Source organism: Mytilus galloprovincialis, chromosome 10 (genome assembly GCF_965363235.1).
Source record: "Mytilus galloprovincialis chromosome 10, xbMytGall1.hap1.1, whole genome shotgun sequence".
NCBI classification, from domain to species: Eukaryota; Metazoa; Mollusca; class Bivalvia; order Mytilida; family Mytilidae; genus Mytilus; species Mytilus galloprovincialis.
The window spans coordinates 39,837,821-39,864,244 of NC_134847.1; the positions used below are offsets into that span (position 1 = coordinate 39,837,821).

Below are 26,424 nucleotides of genomic sequence, written 5' to 3' on the forward strand. Positions count from 1 at the left end.
TCAAGTCAACACAGAAGTGCTGACTACTGCACTGGTGATACAAGTAAAATTACAAAAATACTGAACTCCGAGGAAAACCGAAAGTCCCTAATCAAATTGCAAAATCAAAAGCTCAAACAAATCAAACAACTGTCAAATTCCTGCCTTTAAACAGGCATTTCCTTATCAAGAAAATTTTGGATTAAACCTTGAAGAGAAACAACAGTCTACAAAACAATACACAACTGTTATTGTAATACATTGGGATATCATTCGTAATTTTTAACTTGATAAAAAAGAACTTTAACACGATTAAAGAGAATATGATGTTAGCTTTGTTAATATTTGATAGGAATCTTATTTAGTTTATCGACAAAAGGTTTTCGGTTTAGCTGGTACAAAACATATCAAATAATAAGTTCGTTTACCAACTGACTGCATTTAAACATGTTGAAGGATGACAAATCATTTCAATTGAGTCTTTATAACATAAAATTGATTTAGATCATATTAATACATTGTTATATAAACAGGTTTACTATTGACAATAATTAAATGACTTCCATGGTTAAATATACCTTTTCTATTCCATTATTAAGTGCAATTGTAAGGATTTTTAACTTATATCATATACAAAAGGAAGTTTGTGAAACATGTGTGTAATGTTCACACATTGTTGTTAGCTATATAACCAGATTTAACCCACATCTTGTACAAAGTTAGTAATATGACAGTTGTTATCAATTCGTTTGATGTGTTAAAGCTTTTGCTTTTGCCATTTGATAAGGGAAGGGTTTCCCCTGGGTCAATTTGTTTTTTGCCAAAACAATTTATTTTTCGTCACGTTATTGTTACTGTCGCCCTATATAACTTAAATATATATTTCTTTCAAAAGTTTCATTATCTCTTCCCTACTCTATTGATTTTGCATTTTATTCTGATGATTATAGAAAGTTATAGAGATCCGGTATGTCTACTAATTATACAACTATTAATCTAAAACTAAGGGCGAGGTTTTGAACGACTACAGATTAACTGTTAGTTTTCAACAATAAGTAACACAGATTCTTTTTAAGACAAGGGAGACCATGCGATGACCAAAGTGCAAAATAATTGAAAGGAAAAAAACAACTAAACAACTGTACATAATTACAACACACAGCATACAAAAACAACAACTGGATAACACACATTGATATAAGTTAGGCTCAACAAGTATGTTTATGCTAACCATCTTGCTTTCATTCCGATAAGAAAATTGAGGAAAAATCAAGCATTTTGGTTTTTCCTCTTTCTCTATTGAAAGTTGACTTTAATTTTCAGAATGTTAAATGTCTTCACGTTAATAATTGTTGCTCACTTACCATTGTTAATATAACGAAATTTGATAAGACTGTCATCAAATTGAGAGGTTCAGCGCTTTAAAACCAGGTTTAATTCACCATTTTCTACATTTGAAAATGCCTGTACCAAGTCAGAAATATGACAGTTCTTGTCCATTCGTTTTAGATGTGTTTTGTCATTTGATTTTGCCATTTGAATATGGACATTGCGATTATATTTTCCTCTGAGTTCAGTATTTTTGTGATTTTGCTCTTTTTTATCAAGACGTAAAACTGTTCATACCCGTAAGTATGAGTATGATTTTGTTATTGATGGAGGAAGCCGGAGTGCCCGGAGAAAAAACAACCGACCTGTGATAGGAAAACTGACAATCCTGGTCAATTAAGATTGGAGTTGAGTTGCACTAGCGGGGTTCGAACTCACAACCACAGTGTTGATTGGCTAGTGATATCAGTAGTAACTACTTAGACAACTTGGCCACCGAGGCCCTTGTATGAATATGAATCTTGTGTTACTTAAATGTTGTACACCTCCTCTTACATAAAATAATTTCTGTATCATATTCAGAATATATATCAAATTAAAAACATGAATTGCATTTTGTAAAATACATTACCTAACCGTCTAAGTTAAAACATGAATATTGCATTAAATTAAGTGAAGTCGCGTAACATAAAAGAATATATTTTTAATCGTATTATGAAAAGAATTTGTGAATGATATACTTCTAAAAATAAATTAATTTCATTTGATAAAAAACATATTTTGGCGATATGTTTTTTATTCAAAACAATCTATTGACAATTTAGTCCTATTCGGAGTACTTCCTACTTCTGATCGAAATCTTTACGAAAAATGTCCAGACAATATTTTCTCCATACGGTGAGTTATTTTGGATAAAATTATAATTATATTTGGTTGTTCCAACAGGATTTTTAAAAAACTGGAGTTTTATTCTATATTTGTGTCTTTTTGTAGATTTGTCTGGTCCGTTTATTGTGCATTACTTGTGAATCAACAGTGAGAGATATTGTGTGTACTGTCGATAATGTTGACAACTGTACAAAGTATGGTAATGCAAAATGTGATACAAACAATTGTCGGTGTATGGATAATTACTATGATGATGGATCAACTTGTCAAAAAAGTGAGTTTTGTATAAGGATTGTACACGATAAATATTTCTCTTTCTGAAAATGAACATTATTAACTTACATGATATCTTGTGTTTTACTTTCTATATTATAATGTAATATTGGAGTTAAGTCCGTTTTGAAATGAGTAACTTTGGTACACTGTTCAAATAAATATAACACATGATCAAAATATGACGCAATCTACTTTATTTGGATATATAACTTACCAATTGTAGTTTTTTTCTCAGAAAGTTGTTGTGATCCATACATATAAACTCAATTGTTTCTAATTGTTCATAATAAAGTCATACTGTTTCCATGCTGCTGATAATGATATTTGCGTACTTAGCATTTATAATATATCATTAGCCTATGACTTAAAATACATTACAACTTGTATATCTAACACATTTATATGTGTACAAGAACTTGCAATCAATACAGATCTAAAAAAAAATAGATATAGGAAGATATAGGAAGATGTGGTGTGAGTGCAAATGAGACAACTCATCCAAATAACAATTTATAAAAGTAAACCATTATATGTCAATGTACGGCCTTCAACACGGAGCCTTGGTGCACACCGAATGTTTATATGTCTTTATTTAGGATTAAAACGATTGCTTTATTGTTCTAAAAGCTATTCGATAAAGAAAAGATATCAGTAATCTACTGCGGTTCCGTAGTATTAATTCAATTGACTAGTAACATGATAAGGCAAAATTCCAGTCAAGGTATCAAACTAAAACCGAGGACACATATCAACTATAAAAGGAAAACAACACAACAACAGACACACTTAGATACAGCAAAAACAAACGACAAAATGCATAGATTGATTGATTATTGGTTGCTTAATGTCCTATGGCAAATTCAACATATAGAGAGACGCACTGTAGATAACAGTACAAATAACTCATCATAGATACCGGGATTGAAATTTTATAGAGTAATGTTAAAAGACCAAATAAAGTACGAAGTTGAAGAGCATTGAGGACCAAAACTTTCTTTAAGTTTTGCCAAATACAGCTAAGGTAGTCTATTCCTGAGGTGATAAAGCCTTAGTATTTGAAAAATTAAAAATGTTGTTAACAGTTAATTTATAGTTTTGAACATATCAATGATAATTCAAGTCAACACAGAAGTGCTGACTACTGAGCTGGTGATACCATCGGGGAAATAAATCTTCACTAGCAGTGGCATTGACCGAGTGGTTGTAAATAAACTCATCATAGATACTCAATACAGTACAAACAAACGCAAAACAAAGCATTTAGAGCAAATCTGCTGTAAATAAAATTGTTCATTATAATTAGGTCAAGATCTATCTGCTTTCAGATCAATCGGGCAACTTGCTGTTTGGTTGCTGCCCCTGAATTGGTAATTTTAAGAAAATTTTGCACTTTTTGGTTATTATCTTGAATGTTATAGATAAAGATAAACTGTAAACAGCAATAATGTAAAGGAAAGTAAGAGCTACAAATAAGTCAACATGACTAAAGTGGTAAATTGACGCCTTAAGAAGTTATTGTCCTTTATAGTCAATTTTTAACAATTTTTAACAATTTATTTAATTTTTATTAATTTGTACAAAATATTTTCCACTGTCATTTCTGGGCCAAGTTCATTATAAGTAGAGATAATTGTAAGTAGCAAGATTGTTTAGTAAAGTAAGATCAACAAACGCATTATCAACAGCAAAACACAATTTTGTCATGAATCCTTCTGTGTCCGTTGCTTAATATGCACATAGACCAGGGTGATCGACACAGGCTCTTTAGAGCCTATAGTTTATTATTATTTTTTTACTTTATTCTTTTAGTATATATAATTATGGCCTATAGAAAGATGAATGTCTAGAATTTTCAACCATATGAGATTGTTTTTTCATGAATTAATCCGGAGTAAAATAAACTAGTCAGGTTGAAAATTTAAAATATGCACCGTTTAGAAAAGGCTACATCTCTTTTTAATAATAACGAAATAATAACGAAGGAATATTAGACAGGCCTTTTGTTAAGCATGAACATACATTTTAAAGAAGCTGTTGCACATGTCATACTGTTATGCATATTGTCAAAAGGTCAGGTAGTTAGTGTGTGTCTTAAAATGCGTCATTTGTACATTTTTTACAACCAATGACGACTTTTTCTAGAAAATATTGAAAAGAACTAAAAACAACATCTCTGTGGAAAGACCTTTGGATTTATTCTGATTATACATTTTTTTTTAACTTTTTTTTCTTGCGCAGCGTTATTGTTTTAACAAGATGTCACTTTGAAATTTTGTATTTTACATCGAAAAAGAAAATTCAGAATAGTCATGCTTTTCCAATAATAGTTAGCAAAGGTAACAGGCTTATCGCTTGATACGCCAGACATGCGTTTCGTCTACATAAGACACATCAGTGACGCTCAGATAAATATAGTTAGACTAAATAGCTTAACTCAAATCAAAACAGTTGGAAAAATAAAAAGCACAAAGCACCGAAAATTCTTCATCACTATGCCAATTTTGGTAATGGTAATTTGTGTATCAAAGGAAGAAAACCTTAGTGTTTTAAATGATTTAACACTGTACAGATATAAAGTTTATCCAAAAGTATCAAATATTGCTTGTACTTTACTACTGGGGACACACTTCAGACAGTAGTAGCACACCGACCTTATTTTTATACAAACTAGACATTTAATTTGGTACGCCGGATTCGTGTTTGATATATATCAGTTAAGACAGCTAGATTGCCAAATCAAATATGTAAACCTCAGATTTGTGTACGGCGTCAAATCTGTGTCCGTTTCTCAAATATGTGCTCCATCGTGGCGTCAATCGCTAATCTATGCCCGTAAAAAGTTATTCGGCCTCAAATATGTGTCCGATTGTTAAGCGTGACGTCATTCGCAAATATGTGTCCGTTAAAAAAAATAAGACCTCACATCTGTGTTATATTTTAAATCTTTTTCAGTTTGTGTCGAAATGCGCAAATTTATGTCCGTCTACTAAGTTCGGCCTTATAGGTTTTTTGTTTTATTTACTAAGTAGTCATTTCCCATAATTCAATATTCTAATGGCAAATTTTAGCGCATACACACAAGCTGTTTATAAGGGTGGACTGGTTGATTACACGATATTGACGCAATAACATGCGTAACCTCATACATTTAGATTCTTGATCATAAAAGTAAAGCGATAAAAACTTTTTTTACCATTCTGTCCGAAAACGACACTTTCGATTCGTCAACAAGTTTTATTTGCTCCCCGATTTTGATGTTCTTCTTTGGCCTTCGCAATCTGTACAATGTGAGGCATATCCACCCATACCCCTTTTGGATTTGGAATCTTTGAAATACCTTTGTTCCTCTTATTTGATACAATGTATCACTCATTTGGAATAGTGTCCTGCTGCGCCATCATTCCTTTTATGCAGTGACTTCATATACTAGATGAAGTTTTGTTATGTTTTACGTCGATGAAAGGACATAGATTAGAGCAAAACATCGCCATAGGTTTGAGTACATAAAGACTTAGATTTGGAACGTCTATGACGCAATATTAAAAAAGACATAGATTCGAGGCCGGACATAGATTTGAGGCTACAAATATAATATCGAAAAAAAGTAAGAACAGAAAATTCCAAAAGGTTTAATCAAAAACAGCAAAAAAAAAAAAAATTCACTGACAGAGTAAAATAACCAAACCATAACATGTTTCATCCATACCTGCTCTGTTTGCTTTTTCATTTTCATATTTCACTGGTTTGTTGTTAACGATGCATGCACTGTTATGTAAAAGGAGTAATGCTTTTAATTGTCATGATCCTGAACCAACTTGTGCCTGTAGTATACAACAGTACTGCAGAAATACAAACTGTTACCAAAGTAAGTTGTTTTTCTTTTTATCAATTAAAATCTGACTTTTCGATGCTTTAAACAATCCTTATAAATATCCTTTGGTTTAAGTTTTTCCAATTTATGTATTTGCCTATTTGTAAGTTAAAATTATGTGTTAACAGGATCAACTTGAAAATACGTGTTTATAAACATATATATTAATTCAGTTATTGACTTCATAGAAGATAAACTTGCATTACACATTTACTATTTATTTGTTATCTCTGTGATTTGATTGCAGAAAAAGGTCGTGGTCAGACATGCAGTTCTGGAATAGAGTGTTTGAATCAATTTTCATGCACAAGTGGGATTTGTCAATGTGCTACACTTCAGTATTGGACAGGATCAACTTGTGTTGCAAGTAAATTAAATTTCGGATTGGCAATTGCTAATTTAATGCTTATTTATTATGTATATAACCTGTTCTTTCAAAATTAAATTAAAGTGACTTTTCAATTTAATTGAAATAAAAAGAAAACTAGTATACAGGTCATTTATATTTGGAAAACAACGTGTGTCTTTATTTTCATTTGTGCTTTAAATTCCTGTTATAGTTTAACATAAGAGAAGCATACCAATGAGTTTGTACTTCTCAAAGACGATGTACCAGTCTATGTACTTTTTCGATAAAACGAGGGTTCATAGCTCGATTAAAAAATTACAGTAAAAAGCAAAATTGCAATTAGAAGCAATGCATTTACAATACTATATTTACAGAAAAGAGTATTGATGTAAACTGTAATGCTGATAATGAATGTATAAGTCCCTTGCTATGTACAGCTCATACCTGTCAATGTGCTATGAATCAGTATTGGACAGGTTCTAATTGTTCTGCAGGTATTTAGTCCTAATATTTACAGGTTAAATAAAACGTACGTATATAATTGACAAATGATTTTGTTTACTAAAATAATAGTACAATTCCTGATGTTTCTAGATTTCGTATAAACGTTTGTGTTGATAAATTCATGGATGATTCATTTTCATATACCTACATCTTAATTTCTTCAAAGACTAACAATCTAGTGTCGGTAATAATGTCACTTATTCTCATTAAACGATGAAAGTCACCCACTAAGTTGTATAATTGTGTTGTTGCAGTTTGTTTACTTGTATTGTTTTGACAGAAAAAAATTCTCAATAAAACATTTCTTAATCATTCTCTATGATTAAGTGTTTCTGGTATTTGCTTTTGTTTTGTTATTTCTATCGCTGTTTAAATTCAAAAGTTAAAGGGTAGTAAATACGAATTTGGCAAACTGATGACCAAGTTTTAAAGCTGACAAAATCAAATATATGTAATACAAAATAACAATAAGATCGCTAGGTGTTTTTATAAGCTAAACAAGTGTTGATAATTGACAATTCAAATCATGTTTCGTGCCTTTTCGTGCCTTTTCATGTCATTTATTATTCATCGAAATGTCTTCCCTAACTTTGCCGACTCAGTGAGTGAGATGACCAAGACATGAATATATATGAACATGTGCTTTTTGTATTCTTACGCGTTTTATAATTACTTTTGATTTAACGTACATAGTTGACGTCATTTATCAAATTATGTAAACAAAAAATATAACAAAATCCTGAATATTATTCCAACCCAATATTCACCAACAACAGCAATATAATACACTTGTTTTTACATTTGTATGAAAAAACGTAATATATGGATGTGTTTGTGAATTGAATCGGGGCCATCATGAAAGATACACTTGAAGAATAATATTAAATTGTAGGAAGTAAATTTCTAATTTCTACTCTGCCCGTAAATTTATAAACACATATTTTGGACAATAATGAAAGCGTCGCGATTTTATTTTCATGTGATCTGGAATATTTTAGAAATGTCGTATTTTCGGCTACTCATGTATGATCATGTATGACTTTGCCTAGGTGAAACGTGTTTTTAAGTGATTTTTTTTGCCGATCTCATCGCTTTTATTTATTTTCAATTTACAATAACTTGTCTGCATCTCTTTTTTGTTACTTTTCTCGCACACACTGTAAATTTACGTTCCATGTCCGCGATAACATTCCCCTGCTAGACAATTTTCCCTTCCAAACACAATGTCCGATTGCGCATTGAAACTTCGGAGTTAATGTCAACATACGTCATACATTTCCTATGAATAAGGGTTGGCTTAACATCGATTTATAATAAAAAGATGTGGTATGATTGCCAATGAAACAACTGTCCACAAGAGACCAAAATGACACAGAAATTAACAACTACATGTCACCGTACAGCCTTCAACAATGAGCAAAGCCTATACCGCAAAGTCAGCTATAAAAGGCCCTGAGATGACAATGTAAAATAATTCAAACTAGAAAACAAATTATTGTCTGGTAGACAAAAAATAAATTGAAAAGCTTATGAATGCTTAATGAAAAGTCACAAGTGATGATATTAATCATATACTTTTTGTACAAAATTCGGCATGAAGTTTAAAAAAGTATTTTTAATAAAATTGGTAGCCACTATCCGTAATAGGTTTGAATTGGCAGATATTGAAAAAAATGCAGACCTACCGAAATTAAAACGAGTAGTTCATAACGTCCACTGATTACAAATAATTTTTGACATTTGTCTTTAACATTTTTTTAATTGACAGTCAAATTTCAAACAGAAATATATCAGTTTGACGTTTCACCAAAACAATATCCAGGTCTGATATTATTTGCACGCTTTTGATACATTTTTTTTTCAAACAACAGCTATTTACATTTTAATCAATATCTGCAAATCATAACTGTTTCGGCTGTTAGATAAAAACAAAGTAGTACATGGAGTTATTATCCAGTAATTTCAAAATATCCAAAGTATTCATTACCTTTAATATCATGTCTGATAAATTTATACAGAAATAGTGTTATATATTGCGTGCATATAATGTAAATATGTCATATGACGGCATAAATAGGTTGAATGAAAATGCTAGTCATTGAGTGATTATAGTTTATGACATTACTATTTCTTTACCAATGCTTTAGTCTTCGAAAACAAATGCATCTACAGGTTTTAATACATTGCTATTTGCTATGAATAAGCGTTCAATAAGGACGGATTCTCTTTATTTTGCATTGGATAAAGAAATTGTTATTTTAGATTAATTGAGTCAGTTTCAAAAAACAAACTATTTAATTTAAGACAACTTATAATTTGATATTGATGTTTAGAAAAAAGTGTAAATGAAACATGCACTGCTAATATAGAATGTGCCAGTACACTGAATTGTTCAAGTGGGCGTTGTCAATGTTCTACAAATCAGTATTGGACAGGATCAGCTTGTACTGCACGTGAGTTTTTTTTTTTTTATTATTCATAGCTTATTACATTTAAATGCAGTACATATGTTTTCTTATAAATTTCTCCATTTATTTTATTACATTTCCAAACAACACATACAAACAAACCGACAAACATACAGGTCAACGAACGCTGTTTATCAAACACTAGGTCAGCATATATATCTATCTTTCAAAATTGCCCATTATATTAAAAATAGATAAAGTATCCAATGTTTTTTAAAGATTTTTTTTAACCCAATTTTGTAATGATGAATACATGTTTTTATTTCACTAAAACACAAGTCGATAATAGCCAAGATCCCTCAATTGAAATATACTCATAACGATTTTTGTCCTAAATCTTAACCCTTTCCGTTTCAATTCTTATCAGAATAATAACAAGAAGTAACACATAATGACAAACTTAATCAATTAATGTAAGGTACCAAACTCTCTGTTTTGTCCACAGAAAAGAGTGTGTCTGTAAACTGTAATGCTGATGCAGAATGTCTTAGACCAATGACCTGTGCAGGCGAAACATGTGAATGTTCTGTTAATCAGCGATGGACAGGGTTGACATGTGTTGCACGTAAGTAGAATGTTCATATAGTAGTTATGATAAAAATTGAAAATGCACATTTAATTCTTATACAACAATTCTATCACAGTTATTACCGGATGGTAGTTTTTGCATATTTTTACCATCCCCTATATAGTTTGCCAATGTTTAACAAACAAACACACAGCAATAGGCATAGTAAAACATGATTTAACCATTTTAGAGCTATTAGATTTACTGACACAAAACCTCCTGACCTCAATCAAACTTATCGAAAGACTATATCTTCACAACATGAGGTGGTTCCTATGATTCACTTCTTTCTTTATATTATATTTGTCACCAGTGTCCGGTGTTCCAACAAGCGTCACTCTTAGTCCGAAAAGCAGAAGTATTCGAATTTCATGGAGTAAGCCGGTTGAATCACAAAGTACTATACAGGGATACCGTGTAAGAGTTCTATTAAATAGTGAGTGTGTAGTAGAAGTACTCCTTGTTTGTAGTACTGGGTGTACTAATAAGGTAAGTATTTTGTTAGTAAAGATTTCTTTGTCAACGAATAATATTTACACAAAAGCCACAATTACTATCAATACATTTGATTCTAGAAGTTTCTTCCCCTTCGGATTTTACAATCTTGATTATCATCACGTTTGTGTTCAAAGGAAACGTTTGAAAACCATTAAAACTACCAGTTTGTTTTAACATGTTTTATGTAAAAAAAATTAGTAAGTTTTTTTCTACCGTAAGGTTATGAAATTACATGTAGTAGGCGCAATTGTAAATATTATTCTCTGAATGAATCAACTTTCCGTATACACTTTGAAAACACGATATTTTCAAACAAACAGAAATATTTCGAGAACTCATAGTAAAGAACCATAGTTTGGGTTATTTAGAGTGCATAAATCTCATAAAATGTTTTATGAACAAATACAAAAACTTATCTTCCTATCCTAACTAATTTACTCATAATGTTCTAATCTGGTAATAGTTGCAGGTCTGCAAGACAAACATTTTTACTTTACTTACAGCTGATACAGCATGTGTGCTCTGCAGACACTAGACAGGTTCGAGAAAGTAGAAAAAGTATCGAACTGATGGAACCAATATCATATGAAATAAACCAATTACTACCATATAAAGATTATATCGTGTGGCTAAATGCGATAAATGACGGTGGTGATGGTAACATAAGTGAAACATCAGTAAGAACTGATTCCGAAGGTATGCGTTTTGATTAAAGTAACGGTATTTATTGCATGTAAGAACTTGCCGGACCATAATAGAATAAACTTAGAAGATAAATTTCGGCTGATGTCATTCATGTTTGATTTGGCTGTTTCAAAATCTCTTATATATAGGTATTCATATGTTATATGTTTTTAATATTTTGTTGACAGTTCCACAAAAGCCGTTGAATATATCTGCTTCTGTTGTAAGTTCAAATGAAGTAAAAGTAACATGGAATTCGAAGCTACAAGGACCAAAACCAGGGATAACTACATATCATATCAAAGTTTATGAATTGGTTTTAAATGCTGAACCAGCTTTTGTAAGAGGAGAAAACGTAACTGGTAGGTATGTCTTGTTTCTTTGTATGCTCGCTACTCATTTCAGGTCAGAGGTTCTGAAATGACCTTAATCGTGGATTCTCAAAATCACATATGTTAACGTCAAAATAATCGGGACCAAAACCGTTTTAATTTTACGTTTCCTGAGAGAGAAAAACTTAAGTTGATACTTTTGGTAAAGTGTGACTATTGCTCAGATTTTAATTCACAAAATGTCACGACTTACCCTACGCCTCAAACTTTATAAGCTTCTCAATAATATGAATTGTTATGGAATGTAAATAATGGACATTGAAGAAAAGGTTCAGAACTGCAATACAAGTTTAAAAAGGTGATATCCATAAAAACTAATAAACCCAATTTCTGAAAACGTGAACATAACTGTCATATTCCTGACTTGGTACACAGATTTTTCGAAGAAAATGGTAAGTTAAACCTGGTTTTAAAGCCATCTCAATCTCCCACTTATACGACAGTTTTTGTTATAGTTCCGTTATAATTTTTAATAAGTTTAAATAAGTTTTAATGAGCAACCCATACCATACAGACATACTAGTTTAATAATGTAATAATAACTAAGACCAATCAGCCAAAACTGTGTACACATACGTCATAGACATACAACACAACTGACTAAAACATTTAAACCACAAAAAGTAAAGTAAATAGTAATTACTTATCATAGATGTCAACACCAAAATCGTGTACGCCAGACGCACGTTTTTGTCATTTCTAGTATATACTGTATATAGTGTACACTTATTCGATAAAGTGAACAAAATTGAATCAGCACAGTCAAGATATATTTTGTCAAAATCGCACCTCAGGACACACCTGCACATAGGTTGACGAGTAAAAACCCGGTAGCAGGGTGCATAAATTACCAGTCAAAATTTCATTAAAACAAATAACGGAGAAACTAAAAAAAAGGATGAAACACAATGAAAGATGCATTGATAGCTTGTCATCATAATTTCCTTGATGTAAATCGTGGAAAACAAAAGTTGTCTATGTACACGCAATAGATAAAATTGACCTTGTGGTTTTCAACAATGAGCTTACTTCAATTCCGATCGAAAAAGTTGTTCAATTTGATAGCATTATTGAATTGCCATTTAAGGTAGGTAAATGAATATACTCATAATGTGGAACACAAAGTTACCGTCTATTATACTTGAAAGTATGATAAATTAGACACTCGACAATATCTGGATAAGAAGTATATCAATGTAAAATGGACACACAACAAATTCGAAATGTGTAACCCAATTTTAATCTTTAAAATAATAATATGTTAAGAGACATACAACAGTTCCTGTTTGATAATTAGTTTTTTCCGGTATGTTTAGTTAGTTGGAAACATTTTCAAAATGACTTTTATTCATATTCTTTTACTGTTTATTATTGTACATGCTATTAAGTTAAGTATCACCACAACTTTGAAAAAAGTTCTTTTGAATTGCGGATTTTAAAAGTGAGAAGCCTAGGGATAACAGAACATTTTGTTTGGTTATAAACTTTGTTTTTTGTGTTATTTAAAGGATTTGATAAGCAGATTGCGCAGTTTTCTGGACTAGAGGCATATTGGAATTATACGTTTACAGTCGTTGCTACGACAGATAAAGGTAGCAGTGAAGAGTCAGATACGTCAGCTATAGTAACAACATATCAAGATGGTACATATACATTTCAATTCAAAATTCTTAAAAAATATATACCTGACATCGACCATTAATAATTTAAAACTGTATTTTTATCTAGACATAATATTCTTAATTAATATTTATACACAATACACTCATCAGTATTCAAAAGCTTACATTAGAAATATCTACACAAATAACAGTTCAAATAAATTATTATATACTGATATGATGTACAATTATTATAAGAGTGGAACCTCAATAGCTCTCCTTTATCTCTCCCTTTTGATTTTACTTGTATATATCAGTTTCATTTTATAACAAATAATTTGATTTTAATATTTGAGCATATCAAGAATATACATGTATATATCACGTAAATTGCTTCGTTGTCTTATGTATCATTATTGTAAATGTGAACAACATTTAGGGATGAGACTTAAAAAATGGACACACGTTTTGAAATTTATGACATAAGATTCTTGATTTCAAGTATGTCTGCGATTGTTTCTATTTAAAATATTGAATATCCTTTCACAGCTCCTGGCAAAGTAACGAATTTTGAAATAAAAAGACCATCAACGATATCAACAACAATGGAAGTTTCCTGGTCGATACCATTATTAAAAGACAGAAACGGTATCATTAAGGAGTATAAGATTAACCATAACATCAGTGGGGTATGTGTTTTATATTGAGTTTATTATTCTTCACTTTGCCACGAGCGAGGATACGGTTCCAAAGGATTTCATTTAAAAAGAAATGCTGGTATCACTGCGGCTAGCGTATTGTTTTTAATAACCACATGGACGGTTTAGAAAGACAATAACAATCAAAAACCAAGGAGTAAACAAAGACTCACAAAACCAAAGGATATTTACATTAACAGTTATAAATAATAAATAAGAAACAACACGAACTCCACTAAAAACCGGGAGTGAAATCAGATGCTCCGGAAGGGTAAGCATTTCCTGCACCGTATACGGCACCCGTCGTTTTATTTCTTTATTCAGTTCTGTAATGATGGAAGGTTTTTAAGACTGAGGGAGAAAATTAGATATGATTTCTGACACACTTTTGTCATAATGGCCAATCAGCTCATGATGGCGGCCGTAAAACTTCTTGAGTGATGACCTTAATTTGATTGATTCATAGCCCTGTCTTAGCAACTTTTGAGAAAGCAGTATTCCTCGTTCAACAAAATCAACGTACTTTGAGCTAGCTCTATAGTAACGTATCAATTGAGATACAAATACTCCATATGCTGGTGCCGCTGGGATGTTGGTACACAGAAATCGAAAGTTGACTGTAGGAAAATTAAAATCATCGCGTTTGTCATAAATTTTGGTATTCAACCTAACATCAGTAGTCATTTCGAGAAAAAGGTCTAAATATGAAGCAGATTTATCTGTGTCGGTAGTTTCTGTATTTTCAAGTTCACTTGGATATATTAAATGTAAGTGATCACTGATAAAAAAACATAATTGATAAAGCAGATTTTATTCATCCCAGGGTTTGCAAAGGGAGAGGCTATAGACTATTTTAAGGTAAACTGCAACCCTAAATGATGTTTTGAGTACAATTGAATAAGTATAAAATGAATACCATAAAATAAATCACCAAAGCATTATCTATGGTAGATATAGTATTTTTCACAGTAGAGAAGGTTAAAGCAAACACTCTCCATATTTTTTTACAAGTTATATAATTTTAGACATCTCGACCTAATACATCACCGAAAAGAAATAAATATATGGTCGAAACAGACATATGGTCCATAAAATATGGTACCGTTAATGTTATAACCAATTAGAGTCATAATAATCGATTAGACATACGATTCTGTGTCTTCATTCCCTTCTACTTACATTTATAAAAAAAAGACAAACCAATGTAAGAAACAAAAATTGAGGGAATCGCATGAAATTCAAAACACGCTCTAGGCCAAAAATGAAATAAAAATTTGAAACAAAATATAATCGTTTAATGAGCTGATAAAAATCAAAAAACACAAATCAGTGACAAATTCCGGCCAAGGAAGTAGACATTTGGATAAATGATGATGAATTTGTAATTTTTCAAAACCTTGAAACTAGAACATTTTAATCTAACAATATCAGCATGTCATGCCTGAAGTGAAATTAGTCAGGAATAAAACAGATGTTTTCAATTCGTTCCATTGAATGACAAAGTTCTATTCTGGACGGTTTTTTTTGCTAATACTTTTTAACTATTCAAATGAAACCTTTGGAGAATATTTGCAAATAATTAACGAACTGAAATTAGCATTATTTGTTATAAGCTAAGATTAAATGTGTAATTTCTAAGATATAATAGCATCTAGACAAATTTGTGATATCAACTAATTAATTTATATAAAAGGGTAGAAGCACTAGTAAGTGAACAAAACTGCACGCTTTTTAAAACGTTTTCCAAAATGACATGCAAATGTATCAATACGATCGATACTCCATTGAATTTTATTTGCTTAATACACCTGTCCATTTATATGTAGACAACAACGACAGAAACAATAGCTGGAAAATATGAAAATTTCCAAAAATTGTATTACATCACACCAGACAGACATTATCAAATAGAGGTGAGTTTTATGTGAAAATAGTCAGACGATCCGATTTATGCATTTAAAATTTAGTCAAAGAATATGTGACATTTTTAACAAAAGCATAACAATTAAAAAAAAAAGACTGATCTTTCAAATCATCATTTCATGGTTAGCAGGAATTTTTTTTTTTTTTTTTTTTATATATAACTTAAAGATGCAATAATATATATTGTTCATGGACCATCCTCCTATTGAAGTGTGTTCAGTTGCTCACAAAAAAATGCCATATGCAAATAACGATCAATTTGTTTCAAACGTTTATCGCTTATTGTCGATATCAGGTAAAACAGGAATTTGTGAAAATAAAAGAAGGGTTATCTGAAGTTCGAAAAGAAATATTGGAGATGAGTGAGGAAAAAAAATAAATTTCGATGATGAATTTTTTTTAATTTATAACTCATATTGAAACGCATACATGACTTTGCGACTAAATTGTAGCAACATTTAAATTATTTAAATAAAGTAAAAACAATGTTTGTATCGTGGATACACAGTTGTTCGCTTCGATATAAGTAAGGAGTCAAATCACAAAATTCAAAACGAATATACAGATGGCAAAATCAAAAGTTCAAACACATTCAACAATGAATAAAAACTATCATATTCCTGACTTAGTCCTGACATTTTCGTAAAAGTGCATGGAATCAGTTTTTATAGCTAGCTTAACCTCGCACTTGTATATGAACGTCGCATAAAGTTTCATTATATTGACAACGATGTGTGAACAAAACAAACACTGTCAAAATAGGGGTAAAACAGTCAACATTGTGTTAGAATTTTAATCCCTATAAACACAACCAATTATGTAACAAAAAAAACATACTAGTATAGAGAAAAAACATAAGCAAAAATGAAGCAAGAATACAAAAATCAACCAGCCAAAATAACACAATGATGGAATGTATAAATACCGAGCTACATCAACTAGATATCACCTAACATAGAATTAACAGTTAAAGTTAAAATGGAAAAGGACAAACAAGGACAAGTAAAAGAACACTACAACACGTTATTAAAATGATAAACGACGTCATTGCTCAGAATCTGTACTTAAAGACCATCGTGTATTATTTGTGAGGTTCAAACGGAATATTTATCAACAAAGTCTTTGTAACTTCCGATGAAGTTTTTTTAGAAATAGGACGAGACGTTCGTTGACATACTCTGAGTCATCAACTTTCTGCTCGAACACTGCTGACGTTTTACAAAGTCTGAGTCGCAGCTGCACGCTCTTGAATACAGAATAATTTGGGAAATTTGTATCCAATATTCAGTTGAAGTTGGTATATTGCTACTTAAGAGGGGGGAATTTCAAAATTAAAAACGTCTTGTCTGTCGTTAACGTACAAGAATGAGAACGATCGTAAACAGAATTGTACCGACCGCCATATTTTCTAAGCCTTTATTAATTTTTCATTAAGCTTGTGATTTATTATTTTTGTATGGCAGTGAGTCGATGATTTTTTGTTTTCTTAAACAAACTGTGTATCTGTCTGTCTGAACCAGCTGGTGGTCTTCGTCATCCTCATATCAACGATAAGTATCAGTTTTTGAAACATATTAGGTCTATTCTTACAAATTCTAAAATGCAGTCTGTTTGACAGAATCTTATTTCTTAATTTTTTTTCTCAGATATATGCAGTAAATGCAATCAACCAAGCTGGGGAAATACTGCGAAAAATGTATTACGCGTCATCAGCAATTGATAGTAAGACTTGTTCTATTTATATAAACTATTGCAGTGATATTAACTTCTAACAGCTTTGAAGACAAAATAGTATATGCATAGAAAATAACTCTGGAATTGCTAAATAAATGGTACGAATCTGTTCAAAATACCGTTAAATCCTTAAAAATGCATCCATTTGAAACAAAAACTGGTTAAGTGGTGTATATCCACTTGATAAGACTAGTAGGCAATCAGCGTTTTTTATGAGAAAAAAAACGTTTTTCAATATTGGTCAGGTACTTCGCGAAAGAATGCTGTGTCCTGTATGTCAATGAAAGATATAGTATTTCTATAAGAATTAATCTTTTTTTGCATTTATCTTACTTTGTAATTGAAGTGGCTCATAACTTTGCTGCCTTTTTATATATATATATATATATTGTTTTTTTCTTTCATTATTTCATCAATCCTGTATCTTTTCCAATTTTGTATATGAAATGTATGTAGGTGTACAACCTCATATTTATCACTTCTTATATTGCTTGAAGCGCCTTTTTTTTTTTAAATATAATCATTCAAGATTCGTTAAAAGTCTACACATTTTTCATGGGACGCGACATGGTTGAAAATGGTCTCATCTATTCAGATTTGTATAATTCTATTCATATACATATATATCAAGATATCTTTGCAACGTATTTTAGATAAAAACTTTATTTTTTAGCACAACCACAAGTGTCATCTAAAGGATATACAATTGAAACAGTAGTTGGAGCTGCAGTTGGTTGTGTTGTATTCAGTGGTATTGTAGTTGGCCTTGTATGTTGTTTAATCCGGAAGCGCAGACGAAATATAATTTCTAAACGAGCAAGTATGTTTTCGTTGTTGCTGTGGCATTGTGATATTGTTTACTACTAAATTAAGTATATTATAGTTAGATAACGTGTTATAGTTATAACAATCTAGGGAATGTATATCGAATCATGTAGCATTTTTTCCATTAGTAGATATGAATGTTAATCAGAACGCTTGAATAAGAAGATACCAATTGATATAAAAATAAAACCAAGTTTGAAAAAAGAGATTATTACATAGCCATTAAAGTGAAAAAAAAGTCCTTGTGACAATATGCGACGTCATGAAATATTGACGGATTTTGTTCCGTCCGATATACATGTAGTATATTTTTTAAGTGTTTTATCGCAATTTCAGTTACAATAAATTACATATAAAGTCTGACTTTCGTTTTTATCTCTGTTGAGGAGTCATAGTATAAAGCAGTGCCAATAAAATAACTAAACATGACATGTAGGTGATTGTTATATTGGTATAATATTGCATAGAGGATACTCTTTTAAACTGAGTTGTTACTGTTGTTTTTGCAGAAGCAAAACATACCCAAGAAGAGTCAAAAATGTATGTATAATTCGTATTTCTACTTTTTTGCCATTGTGCCTGGTGTTTACATAATATAACAGGTTATATTGATATAAAAATGTCCTAACAAAATAATCGATATAGTTTTATCAGAGGTACAATTATTAACAGTATTATTTGCGATTAGATTTGACAAAGACGAAAAGATGTCTAAGGGAAACTCATAAACTGGTAAAAAACAATAAACAGTATGTTATATTTTACGTCATTATGATATATTTCTACTATGAACAAAGAATTTCCTGCAACAACATTTTTCCTGGATTGGTCTAGTGATTGTACAATTAGTAACTCTTTTAGTTTCTAATCTTGTGTTTTTCATATCTTTAAGATTTTCATGAGTAGAACTGATTCGTTAGCGATTCCAGACTTAATAGTTCATAAATTATACGCATTTTTTGTGTACATAAAAATGTGGTACATGAACAAGACTTTGACTTTGAGTGATCAAATCAATTACAATGTTAAAGTTTTTTGCAATAATAAAATATTTCTACCAATTTTGGCACCACCAAAGGCTAGAACTACAATATTTATAATGACAATAATGAGTTAGTCGTAAATTGACAACTGCAATGGTATTTAGTCTAATTTCAATTAAAATATGATCAGTCTACAAAGTGCATTGCTCAGGCAATATATTTCAAACATACTTATATGTTTTGCAGTGGGTGCCAATACGGAGAAGTTGGACTGGACAATGTATCTGCTCAACAGGAACTTGGAATAAAAGATAATAAAAATGTGTATGACCAGATTGATAGAATATCTACAGTAGATAAACAATATGAAAATATGATTATCTGATCTATGTTTCTATTTTATCAACGTATGATTTACATTTATCGCGTACACATACAGCATAGACAAATCAACATTGCAACACAATTATGTATTAATTATATGTTTATTTCAACCCAAGTAATTCTTCCTTATTTACATATTTTACAAGGGTGTGATTGCTCTATCATTGGTTTTCCGTAAAATATTTTGGTATATGTTTTGTATTTCCCTCTGTTTAGCTTATGTTCATCTCTTTTAAGCCTTGGGCTTTCTTTTCTGTAAGACGTATCACCAACATATGATATGTTTACAATACTAAATTTCAATGCTGACTATTCGAATTACAATCATATATAAATTCATATTCAGAAATAGGATTATCACGGTGGGTATGGTTGTCCTGCGAGAGAACGTTCTGTGCTGGTGATTCGGTCCTGACGGGTGCTGGTGATCAATAAAAAATGTAAACAAAGACGAAAATGATGATTTTTTACATTTTCACTCATAAAAAATGGGAGAAAACAGTTGAGATTTTTCAATTTTGTTTCTTATGGGTTCATATATAAACCATTAAAAAGTTGACCATCTACACTGTTTCAGTAAGCGTAACACAAAAATGCTCATTTTCAGAAAATCTAGAACTGAAAAAATAAAAGAAAAATGCTCATAGAGTCCGCTTTCTATACCGCAATACACACGACAAAACTATTTTGTGAAAAAACATTGCAATTTATTAAAATTTAGCATTTTCTCAATTTATTCATGTCCTGATACTGTGCTGGTGGGTCCTGTTATTGTACTGGTGGGTCCTGATACGGTGCTGGTGATTTTGGATAAGAAGTTGGTCATATTTGAAACAAATGTTACAAAATCAATAAAATTGGGCAGATAATTGTTGTCAATAGGATCTATGACTCCTATTTTAGCTCTTGTGCATCCATTTGGCTGTTTAATATGTGTTATGATCGTAACTTGTATTACATAATTACATAAAAGGGCAACATCTTTCGTCAATATAAGATAACAATATATTGTATCTAAAATAAGAATAGTGTTATTAAGATATTAAATACCCCTTACATTGATGCTTCAACAATGATCAAAGCCCATGCCGCATAGACATGTTTGTAAGCGCTCCGCATACCCCTCCCCATTTCCACCCAACCAACCCTCCTCATTTCCTCCTTCATTGTTACAGTGGTGTACCAACAAAACAATTTATCACATAAAATAATAACACAGAGACACAAATTATTGAACAACGAATGCTCGCAGGTACTGAAAGCTAGTTCAAAGCCGCATTTTCAACTAATAGATAAACCATGTTCTCATATACAAAAATCCCAATCGTGTCGATTAAAAAAGTCTCAAAACTTAAGTTCACATTTTAATGTTTGATGAAGCAGAACTTTAAAAGTGTGCAGTGAATCTTGTGCTCACAACAGTTATTTTCATAATTATATTTACATAAGACTTATAAAGGAATTAAGAAGGTACCAAGAAATATTTTACAGTTCAATTTAATGATCATGAATGGTACGGAAGTTTACATAGGACAAAAAGAAATTGATATTATTTTTTGGCGAAATACTTAAACGCTTCTTTGCATTATATAGTACAGCTCTTCTATAAAAGCATGCAAAAAAAACTTTGATTGAATTGCTTGCTATGTTTGCTTGGAAGTTTTCAAACAATGTATAGGTAGGCGGAGTTTCAATACATACTGGGATTTGATTTGACAAATATAAACTGACAGGAATTGAAGTTAATGTTTATTGTCCAAACAAATTCTAGTATATAGTAAACAGACTACTTACCTGTCGTTTAAAAACACCCAAACAATCATAGCAAGCAATTTGATCAATAGTTTGCTTTGCATATATTTATAGAAGAGCTGTAAATTCTAAAAAAAAAAATTCTTGTTGTCATAGATGGTTAAATCCTCAACAAAATCTTAATAACTTTGTTGGAACGAATAAAGGTTTTAAATCAAATTTTCGTGGACTTTTTAGCTTCCACCCTGACGAAGCATGTTAGCTGTTCGTATTCTGTTGCACCTGACGCACGGAAACTTTCACATTTTCCTCTTCTTTTCTGAAATATTTTACCCAGCTCATACTTGACAGGATTGTTATCCTAGTAAAAAATGTAACTAATGAATTGAACACAAGTTAAAAATTCCACAATACTATATAATTCATTTTATGTGTCAATTTGTTCAAAAAAAGTCGAAAAGAAGAGAGTTTTTTAATGTCATGATTATCAGTCGCTTTCTAGATCTATGCTTAGCATTTATTTCAGATGACATGGACTCCTCACCCTGGTGACCCTGCTGTCTTTTATAACTTTATCCGTATACATATATTAATAGATAAACAAAAGGCTGCAACTGGTATTTTTGGATTTAAAATGATTCGTTGTAACGAGAATATTTGTGGTGAATGGAAACTGTTGGGTCAAAATCTTAAATTGCTTATAAATGTTGCTGGACCCAGTTTCGTTATCTGATCTGAATTTTCTGAAATGTGCAAGGTAGATAGACATTAGCCTTTTGATTTTTTTACTCGGTAAGTTTTGCCCTAATTGCTTGAACTATTGCAATATTAAAGCCGATTTCAATGAGTGTGTAGACAAAGGGAATATCTTTGGTTATCTTGCTTGCTGAACAGAAAAGTCACGGTTTAGCTAACAAGCAAGCTAACCAAAGATATTACCTTTGCCTACATACTCAATGGAATCGGCTGTAACTAAAAACTCGAATACATTTTAACAGACAGTGGTCATGTTTGTTGATGAATAATGCTTTTCCTAGATTCACTCTTGAAAAATCATTTGGTAACATTTGGTCAAGTAATTTCAGAAAAGATCTTTTTGTAATTGCGGACGCCAAGACAATACATGAACCTCACACAACCCCTCGACACATGTGAGCTTGTACATGATCTTATAGCGATTCGGGTTGATAACCAGTTGAAATTAAGCCAGTTTTTTGTGTGTGTAGATTTGTATCGTTTTATAAAAAAGAAGATGCGGTTTGATTGCAAATGAGACAACTATCCACAAAAGACCATAATGACACAGACATTAACAACTATAGGTCACCGTACGGCCTTCAACAATGAGCAAAGCCCATACCGCATAGTCAGCTATAAAAGGCCCCGATAAGACCCTGTAAAACAATTCAAACGAGAAAACTAACGGCCTTATTTATGTAAAAAAAAAATCTATATATTTTTGCTCTCCATTTTTATGCAAAACCTTTTACATTTTTATTTTATGGGTTATTGTTGAAGGTCGTACGATGACGTATGGTTGTTAACACATACTTCCTTTGGTTTCTTATGGAAATTTGTCCATTGACAACAAACATACACATCATCTACTTTATATAAGTATTGTAAAAATTACAACGTATTTTGGTGATCTTGCAAAATGATCGTAATCCCGAAAATCGTAAACATATTTTCTTATCTTAAGTTAAAAAGGGGCAAGAAGGGTTCCATTAACAGGCCAATAGATAAGATTACAGTTAATTTAAAAAAAAATAAAAAAATAGGGGTATTTTGTCTCTCATAATAACAGTAAATAGATTCACAACAATGTCAATTTCAAGAAAGCAGACAACAGTTAATTAGTCAATAACAGTACAGCATCAATGATCTTGAATATATGCCACTTTTAACTAAAATATAAAGGCACAGAACCAGGACATAGGAGCACAGAACCAGGACCGTTTTTCTTATCACCAGCACCGCGTCAGGACACTTCCGTTTAACGAACTTGCACGACTTTTGCAATGTAATATTGTTGTAATATACTTTGCATGGTACTAATGACGCATCAGAGAAAAATTAAGCAACAAAACAGTCGTTTTATTGCCGTTCTGATACAATGTAAACAAACCCACCAGCACAGAATCAGGACCCACCAGCACCTGACAGGACCAAATCACCAGCACAGAACGTTCTCTCGCAGGACAACCATACCCACCGTGATTATGAAAGGAGAAATAATTGATGATTGCTTTGACACATTATAATTGGACTATATTTATTGATATCCGAGCTTGATAAAGCATTCGGTCATTTAACTCAGTTACGGAGAGCACAAACGAAATAAGACATATATTAAGTAAACAAAAAACAAATACTAACATGCCAAGAGATAACCTGTACTATAAGCTGCTCCCTTATAAGAAGGCGCATTTATTCAATAAAGAGTTTTTCCTATGTGTTGTGTTTAACATTGACTGATTAATGATGTATAAAGAAAAACAAACAAACATATCGTCACCGAGGAAAACTCCAAACGAATAGACCCTAGTCAAATGTGTGTATAAGGTTGGTAATTTAAATGTTTCAATAAATAGTCTTGTCGTAGAGAAAATACCTGTGCGCCACTTGAGTGTTTAATTGACTAAAAAAAACATTTATTTTATCCTATCGTCATTTTTTATTTTATTTTAATAAAAATTCTAGTTTTCTTTTTCATTTTTGAATCTATATAAGATCATTGTTGAAAATAAGAAGATCAAACTACCCATGTTTCGTTTAACTTCACAAACAGCTTTATTTTTTGATGATGTTCTTTCTGTTAACCAACAACTTTTCTGATTGGGTTTCATCTACATGTATGTATCCCCCAAAACTAACGAAATAAGAGACTCGGCTGGAATTCCTGCGCCTCATTTTTAGACTTATACTAAGACATACACGGTCATTTCAGTACCATAATACATGACAAACGAGACAATTTGAATTTTTAAATTATTAATTTCTCCCATCAAAGTAGCAATATACAAACTTCACCTGCTTATGGGATCATTTTAAACAACTTATTCGATATTAAAGAGCTTGCAGCTGCTACTCAGACTTTGTAAAACGTAACCAGTGTCTAAGTAGAAAATTGACGACCCATTGGTATGTCCAGGAAGTCGCCTTTTCCTTTATTTTAAAGTTCATATAATGGTATCAAGAACTCAGTATCAACTTCACAAATATTCACAAGATGGTCTTGGAATACTGAAAATTCTGAAATTCTTGCGTGCATTTATCATTGCGATTTTGTCAATTTAGAAATAAATGCGATTTTAATTTTTACGATTTTGAGAAAAAAATTCTGATTATTCATAAACAATTTTTCGAAATGCGAGTTTAAATTACTGCGTTAACAACTCTGTCGCATTTTAAGCAATAATAAAAACATCGCATTAAATTCTGAATTTACAGTATATATAAAAAAAAAAGAAGATGTGGTATGATTTCTAGTTAGACAACTCTCCACAAGAGTCCAAATGACACACATAAATTAACAACTGTAGATCACCGTATGGCCTGCAACAATGACCAAAGCCCATACCGCATAGTCATCTATAAACGGTCCCGCAATGACAATTGGAAAACGATTCAAACAAGAAAAATTACGGCCTAATTTATATACAAAAAATGACCCCCAAAACAAATATGTTACACATCAACCAATGACACCCCCTAACCTAGGACAGTGGTGTAACAGTGCAACAAAAGAACTAACCATAAAAATCAATTCAAAAAGGCTAAGAGTAATGATCCGAGAGTATTCGCAGTTTTTAACATTAATTCAAAGCCGCTTACAACTAAAAACAACAATCATACATCTGAGACTAAATTATCAATCAGTAAACATCGAACATGCAATGGAAGTATATATTCTTGGTATTGACGGTGTTTATTATCATCTTGATAAAGTGCTATAGTATTTTTTTGTCTTTTTGAATGTTACTTTTACTGCGAAGTCTATTTTTTTGGATATCCATTTGCCCTGGCTTGGTACTTATACATCCTGTCAAAGTGTAATTGTGCTATAGTTGTACTGTTGTATTCCTATTTTGAAATGTTTATCTATTATATGTGTTTGTGTGTTTTAATTGCTCACACATCGTCATTAATATTATTAAACTTTATGCGACTTTTATACAATGAGAGGTTAAGCTAGCTATTAAACCGGGTTTAATTCAGCATTATCTACATACGAAATTGTCTGTGTCAAATTAGAAATGTGAAAGTTGTAATAGCTTAAATGTTATTCATTCGTTTGATGTTTCTCAGTCACTGGTTTTGACATTTGTTTGAGGACTTTCTGTTTGAACTTTTCTAGGAAGTCGGTATTTTTGTAATTATATTTTTTACTTGCATCCTATGTATCCTATACCAGATCTTTCGATGTAACTATATACAATGTTTGTGGATGACATTGGAACTTGAGAGAACAAAACGTCCACAAAACAATTACATGGTTTATATCTATATTTACAGCATCGATTCATCCACTCATACAACTCAGTGTTTCCAGCAGATTGGTATTAAAACAATGTAATTGTTTCAAAGGAGCAATCACAGTTGTGCAAATTGAAAAATTTAAGTTTAAGATAGGAAATCAGTGTCTATGTCAGAGGAATATTTATATGAATTATTGAATTTATTATTCAGGAAATAGAATTTGAAAAATCTTTTTC

At 31.3% G+C, this 26,424-nt stretch overlaps 1 protein-coding gene across 1 annotated transcript; it reads left to right on the plus strand.

The window, feature by feature from the left end:
* Positions 1–9,512: 9,512 nt before the first annotated feature.
* On the plus strand, positions 9,513–20,383 carry LOC143049147 (netrin receptor DCC-like). The gene is made up of 12 exons (XM_076222895.1): positions 9,513–9,649; positions 10,110–10,229; positions 10,546–10,721; positions 11,234–11,426; positions 11,603–11,776; positions 13,315–13,449; positions 13,957–14,096; positions 15,932–16,018; positions 17,675–17,750; positions 18,436–18,582; positions 19,097–19,127; positions 19,817–20,383. Exons 2-12 carry the CDS (start codon positions 10,160–10,162, stop codon positions 19,953–19,955), a joined length of 1,368 nt encoding a protein of 455 aa, XP_076079010.1. The 5' UTR covers positions 9,513–9,649; positions 10,110–10,159; the 3' UTR covers positions 19,956–20,383.
* Positions 20,384–26,424: the final 6,041 nt, after the last annotated feature.

Excerpts from the sequence above, each read along its gene's own strand:
- LOC143049147 (XM_076222895.1), top strand. The coding sequence starts at position 10,160 with ATGACCTGTGCAGGCGAAACATGTGAATGTTCTGTTAATCAGCGATGG. Across the intron at positions 13,450-13,956 it reads AGTAACAACATATCAAGATG|CTCCTGGCAAAGTAACGAAT; the intron begins GTACATATACAT and ends ATCCTTTCACAG. Across the intron at positions 17,751-18,435 it reads CGCGTCATCAGCAATTGATA|CACAACCACAAGTGTCATCT; the intron begins GTAAGACTTGTT and ends TTTATTTTTTAG.